The following is a 25,200-nucleotide window of genomic DNA, read 5'->3' on the forward strand; positions in this document are numbered from 1 at the left end:
AGCAGCAGTTAAAGGGGATATCGTTCCCTATGGTGCCACAATGCCTAGGTGGCTTTGTGGCACTATAACGTCAAGCTACATACTTTGCTTCTAACAGGGATCCATCATTATTCACACAACCACGAGAGGTTGCTTATCAGGAAAATAAAGTTTTTTTAAGCATTTGAAAATACGTCAGATGCTGTCTCTGATACAGTAATCTGAATATTACCCAACAAACAGGTCACACGGTTCGTCAGTTCACTCAGATCAATGAACAGCACTTTTAAAGGTTGTCAGTTAGATGAGAAACACATTTGAAGTACAGCACACTCAGAGGCTTCCATAAAGAGCACATCAGCAATTTTTATACACGGAGGAAGAGATCCTCCCTCAGAACTCACCTCGGTCGGTGTCGTACAGGAAAACGAACTTGTTCCAGTCGTAGTGGTCGAGGAGGGACAGGAGCGCTCCCCGGATGGACGGCCGGAGCTGCAGGGTGAACTGGCTCTCACCTTCGGTGGGGAAGCTGGGAGTGATGAGGGAGATGTGCAGGGCGCTGCAGAAGGACGTCAACGTGTGGACCGAGCGCTTGTCGTACAGGCCGAAGATGGCAAAGACACCACGGGAGTACTGGGAGCAAACTGGGGAGGGAAAAAAAACAACAACAAAATGAAGTTAATAAACAAGAATATAGAGCTAGTGGGAATGAACGTAGCCAAATGAAGATAAAGTGGAATTTTGAAAAGGGTGAGGAAGGCCACCTCGAACACATCAGTTTTCAAAAGCATCTGTCATTTCTCCTTCATTATTTATCTAATCAATTTACTCCACATTCATCATGTGGTTAATCCTAAACAAGTAAGTGGATTTGCTCTTTTGATGTTTCCCCCAAATCGTTTAACTAATCTGTTTTCTATCATAAATGTTCAGTCAATACGCTATTAATCGTTCACGTCATTGTCCTTGGTTTGAGTTGGCTAAATCTGGCATCACAACCAATCTTCTGTCATAGCTACATTAATGTATTTTTGGCCACTTGGGGGCAGCAGAACAAGCTGTAAACACAACATTGACATATTATCACATTATAAAGTTGTTATGGTGAATGTTAGCAAACAGTTGCCTATTTACACATCCAGCAGACATGTACTGTAGCAACATTAGCATTAATTTGGAGTCTTATTTCTAACCACCTGGTTAAGTTCAATATTTACTCCTCTTTCAGCTCTGATTTGGTCTCCAAGAACTTCTGAGAAAAATTAAGTCAATGAGAGCAGATTAAGTTTGACTTGACAATGAGCTAAAAGACACTAAATCCCAACGAAGAGCTGGGGGAAACATTACAAAGAGCCATTTGATCCATTGTTTATATAAAAATAATTATAGCAGCCTCAAAAATAAAACATTTATATGATAGTTTAATTTAATTTTCTAATTTGTCTGTCCTATTTGAACAAAAGTAGGTTCATTGTGATCTATTATTCTGAAATCAAGCACACAGACTTGTACAAGGATGTTGTCAGGCTGTGAATCGGTTAACTTATCTTTTATTAAACACACTTCTCCCATGATAATTTCATTGTGTCACACAAGACAACAACACACACAATGAGGGCACATCTCCAGAGAAACACATTATTTAAATGATACCAATCTTGGCACAACACCAGAAAACTCTTCTCGGCACACAGGAAGTGACGGCTTTTATGTTTCCAATTTGCTCAGAATAAACAACTGGGTAGTTAATATGAGCAGTGATCGCCATCAGATTTGACTGATGCACCTGATCAGACGGCGGAGGGAAAAAAAGGATTCTCACTGTTTTGAATGACAATGGATTTCTGGGAAATGTGGTGCAAAAATCACCAAAGCAATGAACGCTTAGCGCCACGACTGAAGACAAAATAACAAACCATTATCCAACTGATTAGCACTGTAAATCCTTTCAGCAGAACTGACGAATGCAGTAAACAGAGATCAAAACCAAACGCATCCATTTCTTCTGATGCTTTCATCTTAAAAGCTGTTCTCTTCCCCCATTTAAAAAGCAACAACAGTACCAAAATTGCCTAGCAGCGCACTGAATCATTCTTCTTGCTGTTGTGTAGATGTTTTCTAGAGGACGTATTCGCCGTTAACAAAACACACCGCATTCAAGCTGCGTTGCTTCATGACATCAAATAAACCTCTATCTGCGTCTATTTTGTTTTATTGGTCAAACTTTGAATGAAATGGAAATGTGCATTTGCATAAAGTTGACACAATTTTGCTGTACACAGACACACACACACGCAAGGAGATCTCCTCATTAAAGAAAGATTTGGCTGTCTACAAGAGCCATACTATAATTGCCCACTTTTTACACGCATGCAGAACAACAACAGAAATGGAAGATAATGAGCATCCTCTGCCAGTTTCTGAGTATGAGGAGAATCAGAGCGAGCAGCAAACTGAAGAAGGAGCTCAAGATGTTCCTGTTAGAGGAAAATGGGGGGTTGGGAAGTAAACAAGAGGGCTGCTTTACTGACAAACCCATTGTTTCCATGCAGGATGCAGTACTTCACTGTAGAGAGAGAGAGAGAGAGGGAGGGAGGGAGAGTCTGCGTCCTTTCTGATCTGCCTGCAGCTTCCTCCCTCAGTGAGACAAACAAGACAACAGTCAGAGAGACAGTGAGAGGAGAGCCACGCTTCTACTGTTGTACACACAGTTCAGGTACATGGAGGTGCCGGGAACTACTGTGTCAGGAAAACATGACAGTCAAGACTGTACTGTAGTGGAGTTTGTTGTAATATCACAGCTTAAGTTTGCTTTTCCTCATGTCATGACTCATTTAAACTCAGTCTCATTGTTGCATAGAAAGATGTTATTATAAATATTTGATCTTCATGGGTTCAAAGAATTGTACCTGACCAGGAGAAGACTTATCTTAAGGTTCAAATAAAATCACAAAAGTCATTCCTTTTTGCAGTCAAAATCCATGATAAAGTGGTTTGTAGAATCATTTTTAAAGTCCTCCTCTACTCAAAAATGTGTTTTTTCTTACCGTTCCTTCAGTTGCATGTTTGAGCTTCACTGTGCAGAATGATGTGCGTGCAGAGTTTGACACTACAAGGTCGTTTCAGATTCATCTGTGCTTATCAAAAATCTGACTTCAAGTAGTGCACCTACAAACTTTGACGTCACAACTAGTTTGGAAGCCATTTGTGGTACAATATGCAACTTGAAAACTCGAAGCCTCATGAGAATTAACTTTTGAAATTAAAAATATTTGCATATTCATAGATTTTGTATTTTTCAGTGAGGGAGAAGGCCTATATATCATTTTAAGACTTTTTACTCAAGAAAATTTAACTTTTTTTTGGTGGAAAAACCACGTCAGACACAAATTATTATTCAACTCAAAATATTGTTATGCATCTTAAAAACATGTCTCAAGGGGATTTATAATATTTTACTTTAAGAAAGGAAAAAACTGGTCATTGGAAATACATCAGAAATGCTTCTTTAGCCTCCGAGCCTCTCATTGGGCAAGGTTGGTGTTTGATTGACAGCTGCGCCAGCAGAACTAAACAACCCTGCCCTGCAAAGCAAGCTTAGAAGTCAATATTTTGTTGCAGTAGTATTGAAGAAACATAATCACAACATGTAGTATCTATATTGACTGATGTTGACATTTGCAGGTGTTTTAAGCCAAGGTGCAAGACAAAATGTCTCCACGCTTGTAGATAACGATGTGGTTCAAAGTCTGTCTGGCTGTTAGTTAGAATTCTGCTGTTAAAACTTTATGCAAATATGTTAAAAGGGGACATAACATGCTTTTTGTGATGTTATGATGTTGGATGTCTATGTTACATATGGTCAAAGTTCCAAAACATATGTGATGACATCACACTGATGTAGCCTTTGTTGCTACGGTTATTTCATGGGTTGTTCAAGTTGTTCAAACTCGTATTTTGGATTCGACAAGTTTCCATTTCAAGTTAAGAAGAAGAAAACGAAGTGAAATCTGACTTCTACTGTTTGTTTATGTTGCCTCCATGATGCAGGGGGGAGAGGGGTAGGGGGGCCTTAAAGAGACAGGAGCTAAAACAGCCTGTTTCAGACAGAGGCTGAACTGAAGGGGCTGCATGAAGGGCCAGTATAGGACAAATAAAGATTTTTTTTAAAAGTAAATCATGCAAAGATATTCCAGTAGAGCCCCAGAATATACATATAGACGTGGAAATGTGCATGTTATGTCTCCTTTAAAATCAAATGACTTGTTCTGTCTATGTAGACACCAGCATTATCACTGGTTAGTGTACAGATAGGGGACGCTGTCATGAAAAAAAAAGAAAATATATAATTATAAATGTCTCTATTTTGGATACTGTTTTTTTTTTTAAAAAAAGAGAGGACATGTAATTTACATAAAAAAATCTGTAGAAACAATTTAATTTAAGTTGGATTTAAGGATTAGTCTAATTAGTGCAAAGCTTACAATGCCCCAAAACTGCTATTATTTGCACACATTGCCACACCTGCTCCTGTAACACCACACAGTGATTTACACCTACTGAAGTGTGCATATGTGTGTGTGTGTGTGTGTGTGTGTGTGTGTGTGTCCATATTGAGGGATGAAGGCCCTCAGGAGCAGTAGAGTCGTGGTAGAGAGAGTGTCCACTCAACCAAGAAAGGAGTCCAGAGGTTGGAAAATCCACACAGCCCACTGATGTCCCCTCAAGGGATGGGATGACATCAGCACACACAGCACACACACACACACACAAACACGCACACTTCCATGAATTTATTTATGTCAACCCACACCCTATCTGATGCTATGTTGCTACTGTGTAGAAAAAAACACTTTGAATAACAACGCACATCAGTATGCATGTACGGAAACCTGCTGGTCTGAGATCAAAACCTGACAGTCTTGTTCAAACTTTGTCTCCCCCTGCTGTGTTTGTGTCTAATTACTGCCTGTTTTCATACCATTAGGACTCAACTCATGCATATTTTAGACTGGAACTGATAATACAGGAAAAACAACACAAATACTGCTTCTACAACCATTAATAATTTAATAATTTAATAAAGACACATCCTTATGTTGTACATTTGTTGAATTTCAGGATGTATCTGTCTGGTAAATAATACTGCCACTTCTGTATGGAGACAGTCAGGTAAATAGGACCAATTGACCAATAACAATTAAGCTGATTATCATAATACTGGTAGCAATTAATCTCAAGCACACTTACAGTATGGTCACAATTACAGCGTTAACATGCTGGAGAACAGAGGACAGGACATCATTTACAATAAAAAAAAAAAAAAAGCCAAGATCTTCATGTAAGTAAATGCGAGTTCTGCAACAACACGACTTTTTAACAAGACTATAAAAGCTTTTTACTTCTCTGAATGAAGCAGTGTGTATATCATTGCTTTATATTATACACAGGACATAAGAAATCCTGTGTGGATTAGTCGGAGGCTTTTATTCTATGGGAATATATGTGTTTTCATGCAGAATTTGCACACTTTCTGTGTTTTAAAGGGAAATACAGTGATTGTTTTATTTTACAAACGAGCTTTACTTCCGCTCACTTTTCCCTAGGATGGTAATCATTTTTTAGCTGTTTAGTCTGAGTGTTTTGGCTCTATATGTGACAGGAAGCAATTCTTGAGTGAATGTATTAGCATTTTTCTGTTTTGAAACTTAAGTTTAGTCCCAGTTGCTGCTCAATATATATATGTATTGATACTTATTGGGCAGGAAGATATGCTCTGTCTCCTTCTCTTAGGAGTATTTTTAATTTTGAGAGGTCATTGAGCTCTTTGAAATCTGAAATAACAGAGTTGAACTTGTTAAACCTTATTTCATTGAATGTTTTACATGGTAGGAGGAAGTGTAGTCTCACAATACCAGACGAGCTCCACTTACAGAAATCTGGGGATTTCTAAATGCAAGGTAGTCGCTTGAACGGTGGCGAGAACAGCCGTTAACATACATACACCCCCTACATTTCGTCAATGACACGCCATACTGGAAACGATGCAGTGAACTGCATGTCACATGTCACTTAAACTCTCTAATTGTTTCGATCCAGTTTAAACATTGAAACCTGAGAGATTGTCCTCAGTCTCTATGGATCTCTGTCTCAGCTTCACCTGTTGAACAGTGACCACATATTCTGTTTTCTTTTGATTGCCATGATTTTTTTGTGTCGTCCTTTTCCAATTGCCAATTTATCGTCACTGAGCCTGTACTTGTTTAGGATCTGTCTCTGCTTCCTATCTCTGACAGTAGAGAGATATTCTGCCAATTCATAATCTCTTTTCATGCGTAAAATGTATCTGCAGAATTCTGCATATAAAGAGTCTGTTGGATGTTTGTCCCAGCGGGTTTAAGCTATGATGACTGAATGGACCCCAGACTTCACTACCGTACAACACAATGGGAAGGATGACACTAATTGGAATTTGGAAATTATAAAATTTTCTCTTAATTGCATTCAGAGCCCTTCAAGATTTTTGTTTTAGTGTATTCACTGCCATGTTGAAACTCCCAGATGTTGTTTGGTTATACCAAGGTAGGTATACCTCATACTACGTTCAATGATATGATTATTTATGGTAAACTGGTATTTGTTCCCCTCACAACTGGGGTGTTTTTAAAAAATCATGACTTTAGTTTTCTTCATATTTCCTGTTTGGGCCCAGTTCAGACGGTACTTTTCTACTATGTCTTGCTGTAGTCCTTGTTCAGTAGGAGACAGTAGAACAAGGTCATCAGCATAAAACAGAAACTTCACCTCTCTGTCTAGGAGGGAGAGGCCAGGAACAGCACATTGATCCAACTGAACTCATAGAAATTAAATAAAGTCTGACTTAAATTGCAACCCTGAACACCTCTTCTCTGGGTGAAGAATTAAATTTGTGTGTCTTGAATTTTAACAGCACACCTGCTTTCCAAATTACTTTCCAAAGACATTGATTTAATCACCTCACACATTTTACCCCCTATACCACAATGTAGAAGTCTGTAATAGAGCCCTTTGTGCCAAATAGAGTTGAAAGCTTACTTGAAATCAATAAAACAAGTGAATATCTTACCATTTTTTGTTTTGTGTACATGTTTGTTAATTAAAATGTGAAGGGTATACACATGGTTGGTGGTGTGGTGTTTTGGGAGCAAGCCAATTTGATTCTTACTCAAGATGGAGTGTTCGTCAAGGAAATCTAGTGTTCTTTTGTTTAGAGTACGACAGAATAATCTACCCAGACCACTGCTGACACACAGACCAAAATGCTGAACAAAAGACCAAAGTATAAGAGTAGACACGAGGAGAGGAAATGTAAGAACCAAAAAGCTCACCTCCTAACTATCCTCTGACTCAAAAAGACTAAAACATTAAGCCCATACTGCTGGGCACAAATAAAAAATAGGTACTAGGGTCTGTTTGTGCACCAAGGAAAACATACTGGCTTTAATACGATATTGAACAACTTCAACACTGCACCCTGCATCTCTGGGTTGCTGCATTTGAGCATTTCATTTTTAATGCTGTCTGGACCACAAGCAAGTCAATTTTTCCCAAGTAATTGGGAAATCAAGTTTTTGGTTGTCTTTTAATTGTTTCTTCTAATGTTTGAAGTTTTTCTTTTATAATACATTGATCTGAATTAATTAGATTTATTGGTATGTCTTTGTACAGATTTTCAAAATGTGCTTCCCAGATGTCACCATTTTTGGATGGATAATGCTTGTAGTTGCTTTGTGTTGAAGTTGTTCCGCATATCCCAGAATTGATTTTGATTAATTGCGTTCTCAATATTTTCAAGTTTCATGTAGGTATAATTTTGTCTTTGTCTCCTAATTGTTTGCTTAAAATTTCATTGTTATCTAATGCGTAAGGCTGGGTTGTTTGGTTGAAGATGTTTTTCATTTGCTATTCTTCACAGGTCTTTCCTGATGGTCTTGCATTAGTGATCAAACCATGTGTTGGCATTTTGCCTTTTAACAGGCTTCCATTTTTGTTTCATAAGGTCAGCTTTAATAGCTGCCTTATGAAATATATTGATATCATCAATGGCCTTGTTTAAACCATCTCTGCTAGGGATGTATTGATTCTGGTCATATATTGATATGTCATTCATCAGATCAGGTGAGTTCAAGGCCATGCTGAATTTGTCTCCTCTGTCTGGGACCCATCTGTAAGTAGGATTTAGTTTATACAGCTCACTGGGTTCCCTTTTTGTGTCACTCATTTGACCTGAGAGTTTGAAGAACACATTTATTTGGTTGTGGTCTGAAAGGGGGGGATTGCTGTCTGACAGTGAATCCACTGGTAGTGGAGGGGTCCATGTCAGTCATTGTATAGTCTACTACATTAGACCCAAGAGCTGAGGAGTATGTGGATCTTCCTAAAGAGTCTTCTGAACCTACCGTTATCTATGTACAGGCAAATCAAACATGTGTTTACTTCTTGTTCCTTAAGTTGGATGTTTGGGCTTCACTGTACAGAATGAAGTATGTGCAGAGTTTGACACTAGAAAGCTGTTTTCACATTCATTTGCTAAAGGGGGGGAAATCTGAGTTTAAGGGGTAGACCTACGAGCATGATTTTTGACAACTAGTTTGGAGGCTAATCCTAGTCCAGTATGCAATTTACACAAGTGTGATGTGGAAACTTGAAGCATCCAGTGCAAAAACACTGAGAATGGACTTCACAATGAAGTAGGAGACATCTTGTGTCCAGCAGTTAAACTTCTAACAATATTTGCATTTTCATAAATTCTGGATTTTTCAATGGTTTTTAATGAGGTAACTGTACTTATTAGACACATATTATTATTCCAAGCAGAGTATTTTTTATATATTTTACAACATGTAAGGAAGGGATCTTTAATTAGTTTTTCATGCATTCATTTGTTCATGACGTCTTGTCGAGACGTGTGTGGCAGGGCTGATGTGTCATTTCCAACTTTTGAGTGTACTGCTGAGATCTTGTCGACTAGTGTGGAGCATTCAGTGAATCTGTTCATGGAGTTAAACAGGCTTGGTTGCACATTTATGCAAGAATTACCTGTGAATGCTTTGTTTCTCTAGAGTTGCAGGGGAGTTATGATAGTGATAAAGTGCAAAAAGACAGTAACAGGAAGTGTTGTCCTTATTAGCTACAGTCCATTCCCATTCACTTGAATGAGAAAGTGCATCCAAACCTTTGACTGGTACTTGTATATAGAAATGCAGAGTTAGACCTGCTACATAAAAAGTCTTATATTTTCTGGCACACAAGACATGGTGCTTTTTATATTTATAGTTTAAGTGGAGTAAATACCTAAAAAACCCCATTAAAGTATATGTTTTGAAATGCTGAAGCAGATGTCAGATTGGCTGCTTTTCAAAAGTGGCACCTCTGATGCTGAAATATTCCATAAAGTTGTTCATTATAAACGTTCAGTCCAACTCTGACATAACAAAGGATTCCTTCAAGGTCATCATTTCCACACATTCAGGAGCTGCCAATGAAATTATTCTGCCCAGAGAAGCTCTGGCAGAGTGGATGGTACAGTCACTATGTCTACTCGAGGAGCCAAAAATCTGAGCTACAGTACCTGCCAAATGGCAAATGATGAGAGTTATCGGTTTCATTAAAATAGATTGCCTCAGCGTAGAGAAAAGAATCCATCAAAGCCACATATAGCTAACAGCTTACTGCATGCCTGCTCACCAGTGAGGTTGTTCAGTATTTTTCCTAGATGAAAAACATGAGGATCACTTCTAGATTTCCATTCAGTCAGTCACTGCACTTACTGTTCGGGCTCTTTTTTTACCCAGAGGAAGACAGAATTTATTGTCTGCATGCAGGAAGCACCAGCCTGCACAGTTTCTTCTCATTTAACAACATGTATCTTTCTGAGTGGCAAAGACAAGAAAGGAGACAAGATATACTGTATGTCAGTACTATTCTTATCCTGCAGTCTGTACGTTTTCTATACAGGTTACAGTGGAGTTTATGTAGTATGGTTGCAGCGTTTTTTCATGATCAGGTAAGATTCAGTAAATTTCAAGTTGAGGCTGCTCAGTACCACACTGAACTTTATAAAAGTGGAACTTGCAGCTCCACTTCTTCCCATATTTATAAAAAGCATCAAAATCATTGCACCATGGGTCCAAACCAAAACTCTTTGAAAAATCAGTGTGCATCATTTCACACACTAACCACTTCTTTTTGCTCAATTTTGATGTTTAGTTTCACCAACTGCAATGTGTTTGAGCCGTCAGAGAAGAATGTTGATATTAGACGATTATATATCCTGTTGCCATTTAAAAATCCAGGTAAGCAGGTAATATTGTGGTCTTGCCAAATAAACAGTGGTTAGGGTTAGGCAACTAAAACACTTAGTTAAGTTTAGGGAAATGTTGTTATTAATAAAAAGGCAAATGCTAATTGCATTTCTGTTACAGGATGATACTGTCGCCTCCATGAGAGTCAGATGTGCTTCATGCAAAAGGAGGATTCTTTCCCAAAAATACAGGGAATGAAAATGAGAGCAGATGAGTCAGTGTTGTCATATGATGTCATGATGCCTTTCCTGTGGTCAATGTGGTCTCTCTTTAATCCTTCTAATTGGGAAATTTGAGAGAAATGGCAAAGATTGCTTGGGAATATGTGAAAAATATAATTTGTAGCTGTCTGGATCTAATGGACCCCCCCCCCCCCCCCCCCCAATATTGACTCACTATACAATTAAAACAATCTAACTATTAAACCATATATACCATTATGCATATATATGGAAACAAATCATTGCCATAATAATTAGAATTATATCAGCAAATACCAAATTGAATACCAAATTCTGAAATGTACTACTGAATACTTAATGTTGAAATTTAAATATCACAACATTTATTTCACTGAAATATTTGCCATTGAAAATTTCTGAATTTATGTGGTGTCAATAGTCACTTGTTGTATAATGTGAATAACTTTATTTCCAGTATCTATTTATTTTAGGCTTCTCTAATTCAGATAGAAAAAAATAATGTGCCTAATATTCAAAATCTATATTCAAGTTGCTCTATTTCAATAAGCTAAATATTGTGTTAAAAACTCTCTGGCTGCTTAAATACACTTTGTCAAATTTAGACGCTAAAAGGAAAAGCAATCAAGCCTGAAACGAATCCAACCCTTCGGAAAAGAAAGCAACGTGTTTTTACCTCATAAAAAGGACAAAAAAATATGAATAAAATTCCAGAAAAATGTCAAAGTGACTTGTACTCAGTCTGAAATGTGACATTTGTCACATGTGTTTTGAGACAAAACAAATCCACAGACAATACAGAGCAGGATCGCTCCGGTGCAAAGAGACAACAGAAGCCAATAGTAGCAATCCATCAGAGTCAAGCTGTATCAAACAGAGTTTGCTCTTTACAACCTACTCGTGATGTGACAGCAGTAGTACTGACAACGAGTGGGCGTCCACTAGTGACAGGCTGGCCTCCTGGACTGGTCCATTTAGTCCCACACCAGCAGTGACCCTGAAACAGCATCCGCTGGCCTCACACTCCAATGCACAAACAGGTCAGAACACACACACACTCACTGCAGCTCTCTCTGATCAATGGACCAGACTTTCTGCGTGTGACACACTAACAGAGCGACGCAACCGAAGCTCTCATGTCGTTTTACATAACGCCCCTCTGAAATCATCTCACATCATCAATTCTAGTAAAAATAAATCTCATGCGAGTGAATTTGTCTGAGGCGCGTCTTCTGTCTGGATCATCTGAAATTTAACAAACCATCGACTTGAGCTAAGCGATGCTAAGCTACGCTGAGGTAAGATGAGCTTTTTAAATCTGGTTATATTGACCGGCAGGACTTTGGGCGGCTAAACTGCTTTGTCATCAGTGCTCTGTGTAAATCAGTGGACGTGGTTTGATGTGGTCTAGTGCCAGTGACACACTTTTCCCTTGGTCCCCCAGGTGTCAGGCCCCACCCACAGCACAGGGCGGTTTGATGATGACTGCCCCTGACCTCTGCCCTGTCAATATATTGATCTCAACTGCACAGAACAAACTTCCATTATTAACCACTTGTTTTAGAGCAAAAACATCCGACGCCAGCAGCCGGGGGAGTCAATCCACTGAATTTTGAGTTATGGCAAATTCCTTGCACCTCAAATCATTTGTCAGCAAAACATCCAAACTTGTTTAAATCAATTTAATTTGATGGATATCAGTCCTGAGTATGTTTATCCTGCTTTATTTACGGCTTCATCTACTGTAACTCCTTAAAATCCATCAATCTTTCAAACCGCAGTGCACTAAATCATTTGTTTGGTGTCTGTCACATCATTAAAATGATTAGAGGAGACAATATCTATATATATCTATTGTCTTTCTTTCTCAATGATCAAATCTACTAGATAAAATTGTGCAATACCTTGCTACTGCCAATGGTTCCATTAACAAAAACAGCTGCATGTATGAAAAACTGTATGCATTTATGATAATATACAATATTTGGTGAAATCATAAAGTCGACCAAGGTACAGCATGTAGGGAAGCTTATAACACTGTGCCAGACATAGAACAGATAACAGCTTCACACAGGACTGGCACAACAGACAATATACACACATTTACACAACAATATTTACAGACAGTAAATACATTGACATGACATTTTAAAGTATAAAGTGCAGATGCGATTATTGTAAAGTGTTCAGGGTCACTACGGCAGTGGGGAAGAAGCTGTGTTTGAAACGGGATGTTATGGTGGACAGGGATCTATAGCGCCTCCTGTGGGACATCAGGTGGAAAAGGTGGTGAGCAGGGTGAGAGGGGTCAGAGATTATTTTATTTGCCTTTTTGATAGTGCGTTTGATATATAGTGATTTGACTGATGGGAGGGATTTACCAATGATCTTGGATGCTTTTTTTAACTATACGCTTCAGTTTTTTACTGTCCAGGCTGCTGTACCAGACTGATGAAAAACATGTTTACACAAGCATCAGTATACAGTAGATGGTTTTAATAACTGGCAAAAGGAAAGTGGTTAAATATCTGTCCACAGTGAAACCAATCATTGATTCATTCAGGAAAAAAAAGGGTCACATGATTGTAATTCATCTCCAAATCTAAAAACATACACATTTTTTGCATTAAAACTGAAATCTTCAAGCTATTTTTGGCTTGAATGAGATTCACTTTAAATGACTGAACAGGTGTTATTCTATTTCTTATTGTTGTTGTCAACAAATCCGATAAAAATAATGAAACCAACAATGTGGTAGTTTTTGACTTTTTGACTTCCATATAGTTTCCTTCTGAAGGCTGCTGCCTTGTGGTGCAACATCTGTTTTTTTTTAGTTGTTACTGTTGTTTTTTTGTAATGTGCAATATCCAGTACTTCACTGCAAGTACTGTAAATAAATAAATATTGTAACTTCTATCAGACCTTACTACTCTTTTTTTAATTGAACTTTAACTGTAAATTTGTATCTTTTTTAAACCTGACTGAGTGAACCAAGCAAGAATGTGCATCTACGTTGTGCCTGTGCAAATGTCTCTTGAATCTAATAGGAAGTTTCATTTTGAAAAAAAAACAAAGCTCAGTAATTTGAAACAGCTGGGACTCCAACAGGAGTAAACAGTGCATTTGGTGTTGTAGTCAGTATTTCCGGCAGCAGAACAGTATATGTGGGATTAGAGGCTGTGTTTATGGTAATGAAGGGACATGAATGGCTCTTTAATTTTGTTAGTGGAAAACCTTTAGAAACTGCAAAATTGACAGTTTGAACTTATGAGTAGTCCTTACAATAAGTCCTTAAAATATCACTGTTTCAAAAGGATGAAACGTGTATTTTTTAGATTTTCACAAAGGAAGATTTTCCTATGACACCAGTTTATTGTGTTGTGGAAACCTCCTCAGTGAGATCTGGTGACTGTAATTACTGTGAGAAGTCATTTATGATTGTATTTTCTATCATCATCAGCTCTTGAAGTGCGTTTGACTGTAAAAAGACATTTTCACCAACTCACAAAGAGACAAGCAACATGAGTGGAGGCCTTTTATGAAAAAGGATGGAAAGAAGAGAACGTAGCCCCTTTGTGTCCGTAATAGTTTCAACGAGGTAAAAATCAATACAGGCCTCTTGTCTGAGCTGTCTCAATGAAAGGAAACCATCACTATTTTACCAACCGTACACGGTGCTCACGCTGGGCAGGCAGCCATTTTGAACTGGATCACTGTAGCAAGCAGTCACTCAATTCCCTCTCTGGATCCAACACCTCTATTGACACAACTACTGTCAGACACAATAAAGTGGCTTCACTGAGGCTCATGTTTCATTCATTTAATTGTCAAACAGGTTCTCACTATCAGCTGACCCACAACAGTAACTCATATTAACACTTCTAATATGGCAATTATAGTAATTAACCTATAGAAAACTGACAATTTCAACCACCTTTAAGCTTGTGGTGTTTAAAAATTTTAAAATTAAACTGATTACAAGAACACACAGCACATTATGATTTAAAAGGGTATGTATCATACAAGTTTCCTGGGGCTCTACTGGAATATCTTATATAATCCGATCCGAAATATGCGAGTCAACGTGAACAACCCATGGAACAACTTTAGCAACAAAGACTATGGAGCGGACGGCAGTTTGTACATGTTTGTGCATTTTTACATACAGTACCAGTCAAACCAGTACCAGTCATGGACACACTTTCTCATTCAAAGGAATGGGAAGGACTGATACTGTATGTTCACCTCAAGCTTTGGAAGTTTGACCATATTTAACATAGACATCTGACATCATAACTGAAATATCTTGACAAATATTTTATCATTAGGTAAAAATTTCATGCTTGACCGTATGTCTTTACAAATCTGGGGCACTGCTTTTTTTTTTTAAATAAAAATTTGAGTCACTGGCATGTTCCCGCTATGGCTGATTTGACCAACACTACACCACCAGGATCTACAGCCTCGGGGCCATCACTGGTTTAAAACCTTACAAGAAAGCACTCAGAAACCATGAACCCTAGCTAAAGCTGCACAATCCACCAAATTTGCAGTTTTAGATGGAAAATAAGAAATAGAAAACACAAGCAGTCAATAAGAAAATAGCAAAAATGTTCCATATCAAATGAAATAATAAAAAAAAATCCTGGATCTGCAACAAAATCTGATCTCGTTTGTTGATCTTTTGCTCGACTTTTCCCCAAATATCTTACTTACACCAAACAAAAGAAACAACCGATACAACAGAAAACATTCACATTCTTTGTGAAAACGAAGACAGAACAACAGCTGGAACAGTTTCAGTGATGACTAAGGTAACAGAGAGCAGCAGCACAGATGTGCTGTATGTGAGAATAACTATATGATTCCTATGATACATATGATACACACACCTCAAATCTGTATCCCTGCCGCCATTCAGTTAAACACCTACTATAAGAGCATTCTGCCACTTCCTTTCATTTGCGTATTTCAGATTGAATAAGGCGTTTGTGCCGTGTGCTTGTGTGCATTCAAGTGCATGTTGCATGCATGTACGCGTTTGTGCACATGACTTTTCCTTTGGCATCGCACACACACACACATAGAGAAAGAGAGAGAGAGAGAGAGAGAGACATTGAGTCCCACTGGACATCATTGCTGCACATTTCCACATAATGCATGAGTGCCAAAGACAAACCACGTCTCATTGCACACAAACACACACACACGTACGCACACATGAACACACACCCGTTCACTGTGCAGCAGCACCGTATACTGTCTGCTTGACTTTGTCTCCCACCATGCCCTGGGTTAAAGAGTGATGTTGCAGGGCGGGAGGGGAGATGAAACTCTGCTTTGCACATCATTTACACACTTCTCTTCCTCCTCACCACCCCCCCTCTCCCCCTCTATTTCCCTCCACCCTGCCATAAAATCAGGCAGCCTGAGGTTGAATGCTAAGGGAATTAGAGGTAGTCTAGTGTGTATGTGTGTATGCATGCACACGTACACAGAGGAGGGTGGCTGAAACCAGGTATGAGCCTTAAAACTCTCTTCAAATCACCTCATTATCTCATGAAAACAATTTTTTTTTGGGTCCTATCGGCAAGGACAAACCTCTTCAACGATATTCAGATAAAACATAAACCTGAATAAAAACAATAGCAAGAAAACAAGCAGCAAAGCATATTTATGTGGTGTCTGTGTGGAATCTATTTAGCATCATATCCATCATATCAGGAGCTACTGGCCCAAGACATCAGCAAAATGTTAATATATACTGGTGACACACATAAAGTCACACAATCAGAAACTGAACCGGAGCTACACAATTACACTAAGTGCATGCTGCAGCCAGTGGACTCCTGCTTCTTATGCTGTTGCGCCTGTGGGAAAAAGCATATGACAGATGGGTAAAATACAGCTATGACCATAAGTCAGCCATACAACAACCACCAGCACTGCTGTTGGCCCATGGCCCTCTATATATATAGTATAAGCTATACTTTTATTAAAAGAGGGGGGTAAAATCAGATTTCTAAGTCAAAAAACATCAAAAAACAACAACTATAACAGCTCATAATGTAGCAGATATCCTCAGAGGGATCGCCAAGAGGCACAAAACGCTCCAAACTGTGAATATTTTAAGTGCAAGCACCAAGGGATGAGTGAACTAAACTCCTTGTAAATCCTTTACCACTTAACATCCATAAAACATGAGCCTAGGGGGGAGGAGAGAGGAGGGGAGGGAGAGATAGAGAGAGAGGGGAAAAGTTATTGGGAGTAAATGGATAACAGCCAGTCATACTGGCCAGACTTCCTGCTAAGACTTTTCTTGTGCTTGTGGAGGAAAAACTGATGCTGCGATGTAAAATGCATTACTTGTGAAGTTTAGGATTAAATGGACAATCAAACATCAGCATAAAAATTACATTTTCTAGCCAAGTGAAACATATCAGACAGTAGAAAACGCACAGGTGTAAATAATGAAATCAATGATGGCTGAATTCCATTTAGCTGTTTCAGTTTCAGAGTCATTGAAGGCTCCTTTTGTGTTGTTTGCTTGTTTCTTTCTTAAATTGCTTTATTGACCATTTTAAGCTAATAAGCAGACAGCTAACACAGCAGGGTATTGAATATTGAAAACAATGCATAAATTAAATAAATAAATAAAATAATATGAGAAAATGAGAACATTTTAAGGCACTTGTTCCCATGACTCACTAAATCATTAAACGTCCATGTCCAAAGTATCCATGGACAAGATGCTCTTTAAGTTTTGTAAAGATGCTAAAAATCATGTCTAATGAATATGAAATTTACCAATTACAATGAAACACAAACTTGGTTACAATATCTTTAAGTCTAATCATTACAGATTGCTTAGTTCAATTGTAAATGTCATTTCAAAACAAGCCCAAAACAAATACATTACTGTCTCTGGCTCTGTTAAATGATTCAGGGTCCTGGTATTGTGCTGGTTCACTGTCGCACTGTCATGGCTTACTGGGACACTTGAATAGAGCGGAGCCATCGTTAATGTTATTAGTGACACCTGTGCTTTTCCTACTGTGACGAATCAAAATGTCTGCTGTGAAAAAGGCCTTTTGTCACAGGTTCTACTTTAGTTTCCACTTCAGGTTCCTGGAACTAAATGTTGGCGCAGCTCAGGAGGTGATACTAAATAAAGATCGTGATTGGTCACGCAGATGTGTCATCACATTACAACAAGAGAGGACTACAACAAACACAATGTCTCGAAGAAATGCTTATATAACACGCCGGCACAAACAGTGCAGGGATCACAATGCACACAAAAAACTACAAAGTGCACTGGATTCCTTTGCAAGCCCCAGTAGTGCCCTGCAGTCTCCATCATTGTACACACTCTCAAATCTCCCGTTCACATGAACGTGAAAGGAAATTTCTTCTTCTGTTGTTGCTTCTTCCACAACTGTTTACTTCCCTCATCTATGGTATGTCTGAAATAAAAAAATTTATTGTTTGCCTTCAGTTTCTCTTGCAGTTTACTTTGAGTTTTAGTTCTGTGTCTATCCAACAAACCCCCAGGAAGCTTTTTTTTTCTCTCTTTCTCAAAGTAACTGTTACTTATAAATAACTTTCACTAACCTGGGGCTTTGTTAACAACCTCTCTGATTGTATGACTACTTGCAAAACCCAAGCTAAAATAAAATTTTCCTTTAAGGACCATTCAAAACGCTCAAACCCTAACCAACGATACTCAAAAATCTGCAACACAGTAAGTAACAATAAATGGAGAGAAGAGAAAGAAAACAAATGGATAGAAGACCAACATTGATGGAGTTGAGGAGATGTCGAGTGTTGGAGCATTTTAATCTCTGCAGTCCTTTGTAAATTAACCAAGCAGTCAAACTAAGACCACATTTCAGTGGAGGAGAATTTGATAGACAGAATGCTGCCAAATATTGACAAAGTGTGAAAAACAGGCTATTATGTACAGCGCCAAGAGCTGGTATCCCTTAGAGACACTCACACAGAGACTTCACACAAATTAATATCTCAACTTGGATCCTTCCACCTGAGGAAAAAAATCATATTAAATAGTGAAACCTCCGGCACAAACCTCCACTTTAAAAGCTTAATTAAAAGAGAAAACTCTAGCACGAATTGATTTTACTGCGTGTGCTAAGTGGTGCATTACTGTATAATAGAGATATTTTCAACGTATGTGCTGGTTTGTGAAGTCACTCTCTTTTCTGTCAGCTCTAACCGTGGGGTTCCTGTGACGGCTTCATAATAAAAAGCCATGTGTTTCATCAGTTAGATGCTGTTAATGTGATCTGGCAGCAGTAGGAAATGTTGAGTTTGCTTTAGCAGTAACAAAAAGTGAGACTGATGATGAAAATACAATTAGAAACTGTCGTGCTGGGTTACATGCATGCCTCATTTCCTTAAATCCTTTGTGCATGTGAAGGCTATTTGAACGCAGGAATGGCAGACTTCACCACTAACGATGAAAACTACTAAATACAGAGGTAATTACAGGATGTAAATACGTTGAATGGGTATCGCTGAGAAATACAGAGAATAACCAGCAGCAAAAACTGGGTTTGATTTCATGAAAATGTTATGGATTATAACTAATTTATGACAACTTTTCATAGTTTTGGCCGTCATTCCTGCCAGTAATAATAACATTATTCTCAGAGTTAATCGCTGATGAGGTTTGATTTGACATTGAGATAATCTTTTTTAATTTTTTTCCATTTCTTTGTTTCCTGAGGGAATATCTGTTAAATCTTGATTTATATATTTCATTAGCACTTCTTTTTTATGACCTCCAACCGAATGGAGCTCATACTAAAGAACAGAAGAGGCGGAAAGTGTGTCTGAAAGCCTCGACCCTTACTTACCGCCTGCCCCCCCACCTCCCTCCTTTTTCTACACAAGCCTCAATAAATATAGACCCAATGTTCTCATGATTTTAGATATGATGCTTTATCAGCCTGAATGGGTCCAATTCTCACATGAAGCTGAAAGCTACACACTCCAACACGCACATACACACTCATAAGACACACATAAATGCCCACATGCGAGCATATCAGCGAGAAAACCAATAAGCTGCCTTGTGGCTCCCCTGATGATCACCACTGCTGCTGCTTCGTATCTGTATGGCCTGATTTACAGCGGCAGGCAGACATTTTCCTGCTCCACAGGTGACTTGGACAATAAAGCCGTGGTTCATCCAACACGAACGTCACCCGGCGGCTCTTGTACAGTCTACTGCACACAGACCTCTGCATAAGTTGTGGTAACACAAAAATAAAAATAAATCAGAAAGTAAATCATTTTTATCTATCAAATTAAATTGTGCTGTGTGTTGAGCGATCGAAGCAAATACACACTTTGTTCTGAAAGTGCATTTTCTATTTCTCAATCTACACGATAACAAAATAGTAATTTATGTGCTATAATATATTTGAGAATCTCAGTTGTTTTGGTATGTTTTCATGTAAAATAGCAACAAAATAAATTTGACAAAGGATATTTTCCAAAATATCCTGAAATATTCTCTAAGGATGGCAATGTTGATAGGTTGGTCTGTCTGTGCACCTCTATGGTCCAGAGTGAAATATCTTGATAAATACTGGAAAGATTGCCATTACATTTTGTATAATCATTCATGTTCCCAAAAGGATGAATTGTAATGACTTTGGTGATCCTCTGACTTTGCATCTAGTGTATTTTGTGTTTAGTGCTAATTAGCATTAGCATTAGCATTCTAAACTAAGATATCATATATATATGTGTGTGTGTATTAGATATTTTTATTGTAAATTATATCATTTATGATTACTTGACTTGTACATGTATTTTGTCCTACCTGCTGGTATTCTTTCCTTGTATGTGCAAACCTACTTATCAGGCAATAAACCTGATTCTGATTGCTAAACATTAGCATGTTAACATGCTGACATACTGCAGCCTCACTAGCATGGCTGTAGACTCTTGGTCTTGTTATAATCCTTCAGCCTTGAATACTACGTACGATTCTTTATTCTGATTGTTCTTAATGGAGAACAGACATTCAAAAAGTAACAGCTAACATCAAAACAATAAGAAAAAATTCCCTAAAAACTGACATGCTGTTAGTATTATGTATCCACTCATGAGCTCAGTATGTCCCAAACACATTTATCTAAAAAATATCACTTCACCAAAATCCTTTTCCAGTCTGACCAGGAGTGCTGCCCTGCTGTAGCTCACATCTGCTAATCTGACCCTTTGTATAACCAATCAATGAGCGTACATGAGCAAGTGACTGATATTGCACAGCAGTGCTACTCTATGAGAAAGATACAATGCTTCACCATAACGCTCCAATGCAGCATCAGTTATGTCACACACCAACACCTGCAACTGCAGAAATGTCACCATACATGCTGACAATGGGAACAATGAGAAAAAGTAGCTGAGTGAGGTTCACAGTGCCCATCGTAAACAAGGACAGAGCACAAACACAGCCAGACACAACAAATGACACCAGGTGGTGTTTGTGTGTATATATATTGTGTGTGTGAATACTTGTGTGATAATGTATGACCATGTGTATTGGTGCAGCAGGGACAAGTCCATTTGTATAACTGTAATACTACCTCTACTACTGACTGAAAATTATGTTTTTCTACTATTTTTTTTATAATTCTCTTTTGTATTAATTCAAATGACAAAAAAACACATAGTACTTTAATTTGAAGGTTGCAGAAGAAAATAAAGCCAGTCAGATCAGTGCCGTATGTAATGTAAAATAATTCTATATAAAAGGCTCTCCTGTGTTATGGAATCAGTGGTGGAGGATGGGGGCCTGTTAGCATATAAGCTAATGGTTTATGACTCACTGGATGTGTCAGAAAGCACAGCCTGGGCCTGGGGGAAGAGCTGCGCCAAGAGGCCTCCTCCTGCCCAGCTAAGTCAGGTGGCTGCTGGTCTGCTGTCAGTCCTGGGGCCCAGCTTGGAGCTGCACCATGGGGCCTTGACTGGCTACCCACAGAGGGATATTATGGCTAATAGGATCCGGTTTAGGTCATAGAAGTGCACACATGAACACACATGTTACACACACATGTGGCACGCACACACTGAGACGTCATGGGAAAGGGCGTTCAGAAAGAGGAAGCACGCTGGTTGAAGAAACACACTGCTTCACTGATTTTTGAGACAGCGTATCCAGCCACACTCACACACACATGAATACCGAAATACAAACACACACACACACACACACACACACACACACACATACACACCAACATGCATGCACTCATATACACACTAGCAGAGCCGGGAGATTCTTGGTCTGAGGACAACAGTTCTTTTTCGGCTGATGCTGTCAGATCCACTCATCCTCAGAGATGCATGGAGCTCACTGAAAACACACACACACACACACACACACACACATATACCGGGCCTTCCTCAAGCTCTGTCTTAAGAGTAACGGAGCAAACAGTGAGAGAATAGGATTTAGGCAAACAAGCAGATGAATATTCATGACATGCAGTGTGTGTGTGTATGTGTGTGTGGGGTTAGGGGAGGTAAATCAAAACTATGAGTCAGGAAAAGGAAGGACAAGAGACTGAAAAGGTTCAGGGCAAAGAGAGGACAGAACATAGAGACAGGGCAGCACAGACAGTGATATCTCTGTAGCCATAACACACCAGAGTCCAGACATGCTCGTTTCCTCCCTCCATCGCCGCAGCTTCACACCCTTCGTCCCTATATGATTCAACCTTCTTCCTCACTCTCGGCCTTTCAATTACGTCACACTCTCTGCATCCATTCAAGACAGCATTATTAGTGTTAATCCACCCAGGTGGCTCTTTTTTTAAAGAAGAACTTGAGATGCCTTCGTCTAAGAAAGTAACAAGAGAGAGCAGGATTGTGTTGATTAATTAATTCTTGTCTTGCTAGCGGCAGGGCTTAATCATAATGATGTCCTTCCAAGGTTCAATCTGTCAATTCATCCTTCCATCCAACACTTTGGTAAAGAGAAAGATATCTTAAGGACAATTACAAGACTCCCCAGAGGATGACTCATGAACCCTCTTCATCTGGTCAAGGTTTCCCTCGAAAAACACTTTGCTACATAAAAGGTTATCTGGCAAACTAATTTGCTCATGTTTATATTTTTAGACCCACTCCTGATAAAGCTCAAAGAATCGGTATGTTAATGAATCTTGCAGTCTTTATCAACTGTTGTTCCCATTTGCAAGTCTGTTGTTATTGCGATATTCTTACAATGGAGAGTGGCAGCCAATTGTAAGCTTATAACTTTAAACCTGCCCTAATTAATATCTATATTATATCTACAGTATATAATATTAACAATGGATCAAATGACTATTCTGTGATGTGAAAGGTGTCACTCGTAGTGACAGATTCACTGAGAATCATCATAAACTCTGCAGTTCCCCTCAGATCTACGGAGCGTTTTAGAATCTTTCAAGCTGACGAAATATCGCGACTAGCTGGTGAACATAGTGGAGCATTTAGCAGCTATACTGTTGGGTAGCTTTATATGGCAATGCAGCATATATGTTTTGCATGTGTAGCATAGTTTAAAATGAGCATTTAGCAGCTGAAGAGTCTGATATTTTTCTCAAGAGATGCTTTAAACCAAAGCAAACCTAAAAGGAGACTGAATATTGGACTCATCAGGTGGCCAAAAACACGACTTCAAATGATAAATTTGTCAATGTCTGCTGGATGTGTACATGGGCATCTGTTTCCTAACATGTTCACTATAAATACTTTATAAGGTGATGATACATCAGATGTTGTGTTTTCAGCTTGTTCCACTTCACCAAATAGCACAATTAAAAAAAAAAAAAAATCAATTAATGCAGCTTTAAAAAAAATACCACTTTATTAATATTAACATAAAAGCCCTGCAGCTTTTGTGAGGTCAGACTATTAAAGACAATACAATACAAATACCATTACAACTGCAGCAAATTACCATAGAAACGAGTTGACACCTGTCTGACACACCGTCAACCACAGCTGAACATTAAAAGCCTCAGTAAGGTCAGATTCATTCCAGGGCTGTTGTAGTAGATTATATTAGATTGTTTCATATACATTTCTAGGAATGTGGTCAAGTCCCACCACTGCTGTCACACAGCTGACATGTTCTGTCCTGCCACTACCTTGCTCTAACCACTGTAGAGATATTTGTCCTATTTTTAGAAGCGCTGAAAGCAGCTCAGACAAGCAGAAAATATCAAAAAGCACACAATATATTTGCAGAGTTACCCGGCAAAGGCATGGAAGAGGGAGGAGGAGGAGGACGACAAGCAGTTATTTACAACTTAAAGTAAGCGTCAACTTGGATTGCCTGGGAATGCCAGGAGGAGCTTCCGCCTCTCCGCTGCCTTTTATCAAAGAAGGAAACTGCTTTATGTAACAGTTTTATGCAAATTCTGTATATTGTCATGATGTATAAAAATCTGTCTGTGGAGGGTGTTTATGGGTTTACATTACAGCCGATAACAGGTTGTGCAATAAGATGTGTGACAGGGTCATCGTTTCAATCACAATGACAGCCAGGAAGACTCACGCTGCTGCTGCTAGTGTTAAATGTATGCTTGTACTACACGATGCAATCCTATCTCTTCCAGTTTGCTATTTCTGTATCAGCTTATGTCAAACAAACTGACACGAACTGTTTGAATTTCAATCTCGATCCCTCTGAAGGGATCCGCATGAGACTTACGACGAAAATCAAAGAAACAAGCAAACAAATATGTCTAAAAAGGGAGAAATGTTTGTTTATATTACAAATCATTAAAGCCATACAGAAACACCACATCAATGAGCACTTAGAATAATTTAAGTGAATGCAGAAAGTGATTAATTTAATAATGAGATGCTTTCACCCTTGGGTGGTGAACATAGAAGGTCATGGGGTGAATGAAAAAGACGTCAGCCAGCAATGACCTTCAGGCTCACCAGCGCTGCTTTCTCTCTCTCTCACACACACACACACACACTAACACTAACATATGCATAAGCACACATTAATAAATGCCAGAGTGTGTGCATGGAAGAGACGGAGAGACTAAAACTAACAGACATAATGATAAATATGGAAGAAAGCAGAAAATATAAAAAGACTCTCAATTAAAAATACATAAATACATAAATAAAAGGTTGTAATTACTTTACATATTATAAGGAGGTAATGCTCATTGTAAAGAAACACAATAACAATGTTAACATGCAGGTAATGTGACATGTTCACCATCTTAGTTTTATTGTGTCAACATTTGTTAACATGGACATTTGCACTAAACACAGTTTGTTTGTTTGTTTTCTTGTTTATTTGAATCAGCATCAGTTACCGTATCACAGCAGCCACAAGGTGACAATACAAGTCAACATCACCCGAGGATGATGGGAATATTATTAGTTTTGCAGGTATTTGGTCATGAACCAAAGTATTGAACGAATTGAAACCGTGACCTGACGATGGTGGCAGATGAAAAGTCAGAGGATCACCAAAGTTATTAGTTATTAGTTAGTTATTTTTCAGGGAGTATTTTACCTTGTTGCAAGTCCTTTGGAACCACAAAGTATCTGAAGTGTTTTGGACTCAGAACCTGGGCTTGAAAGATATTGTGTGTATTCTGCACAAGACTAAAGGGCAA

General features: G+C 38.6%; 1 protein-coding gene across 2 annotated transcripts in view; it reads right to left on the reverse strand.

The window, feature by feature from the left end:
• Nucleotides 1-25,200, reverse strand: part of LOC137196011 (glutamate receptor 4) — a 140,248-nt gene that overhangs the window by 73,849 nt on the left and 41,199 nt on the right. For both annotated transcript variants that reach the window (XM_067608781.1, XM_067608780.1), the window contains exon 3: nt 384-623. In XM_067608781.1, coding sequence (XP_067464882.1) covers nt 384-623 — 240 coding nt within the window. The remainder of the gene's footprint in view (nt 1-383; nt 624-25,200) is intronic.

This window comes from Thunnus thynnus, chromosome 13, assembly GCF_963924715.1.
Source record: "Thunnus thynnus chromosome 13, fThuThy2.1, whole genome shotgun sequence".
Taxonomy (NCBI): domain Eukaryota; kingdom Metazoa; phylum Chordata; class Actinopteri; order Scombriformes; family Scombridae; genus Thunnus; species Thunnus thynnus.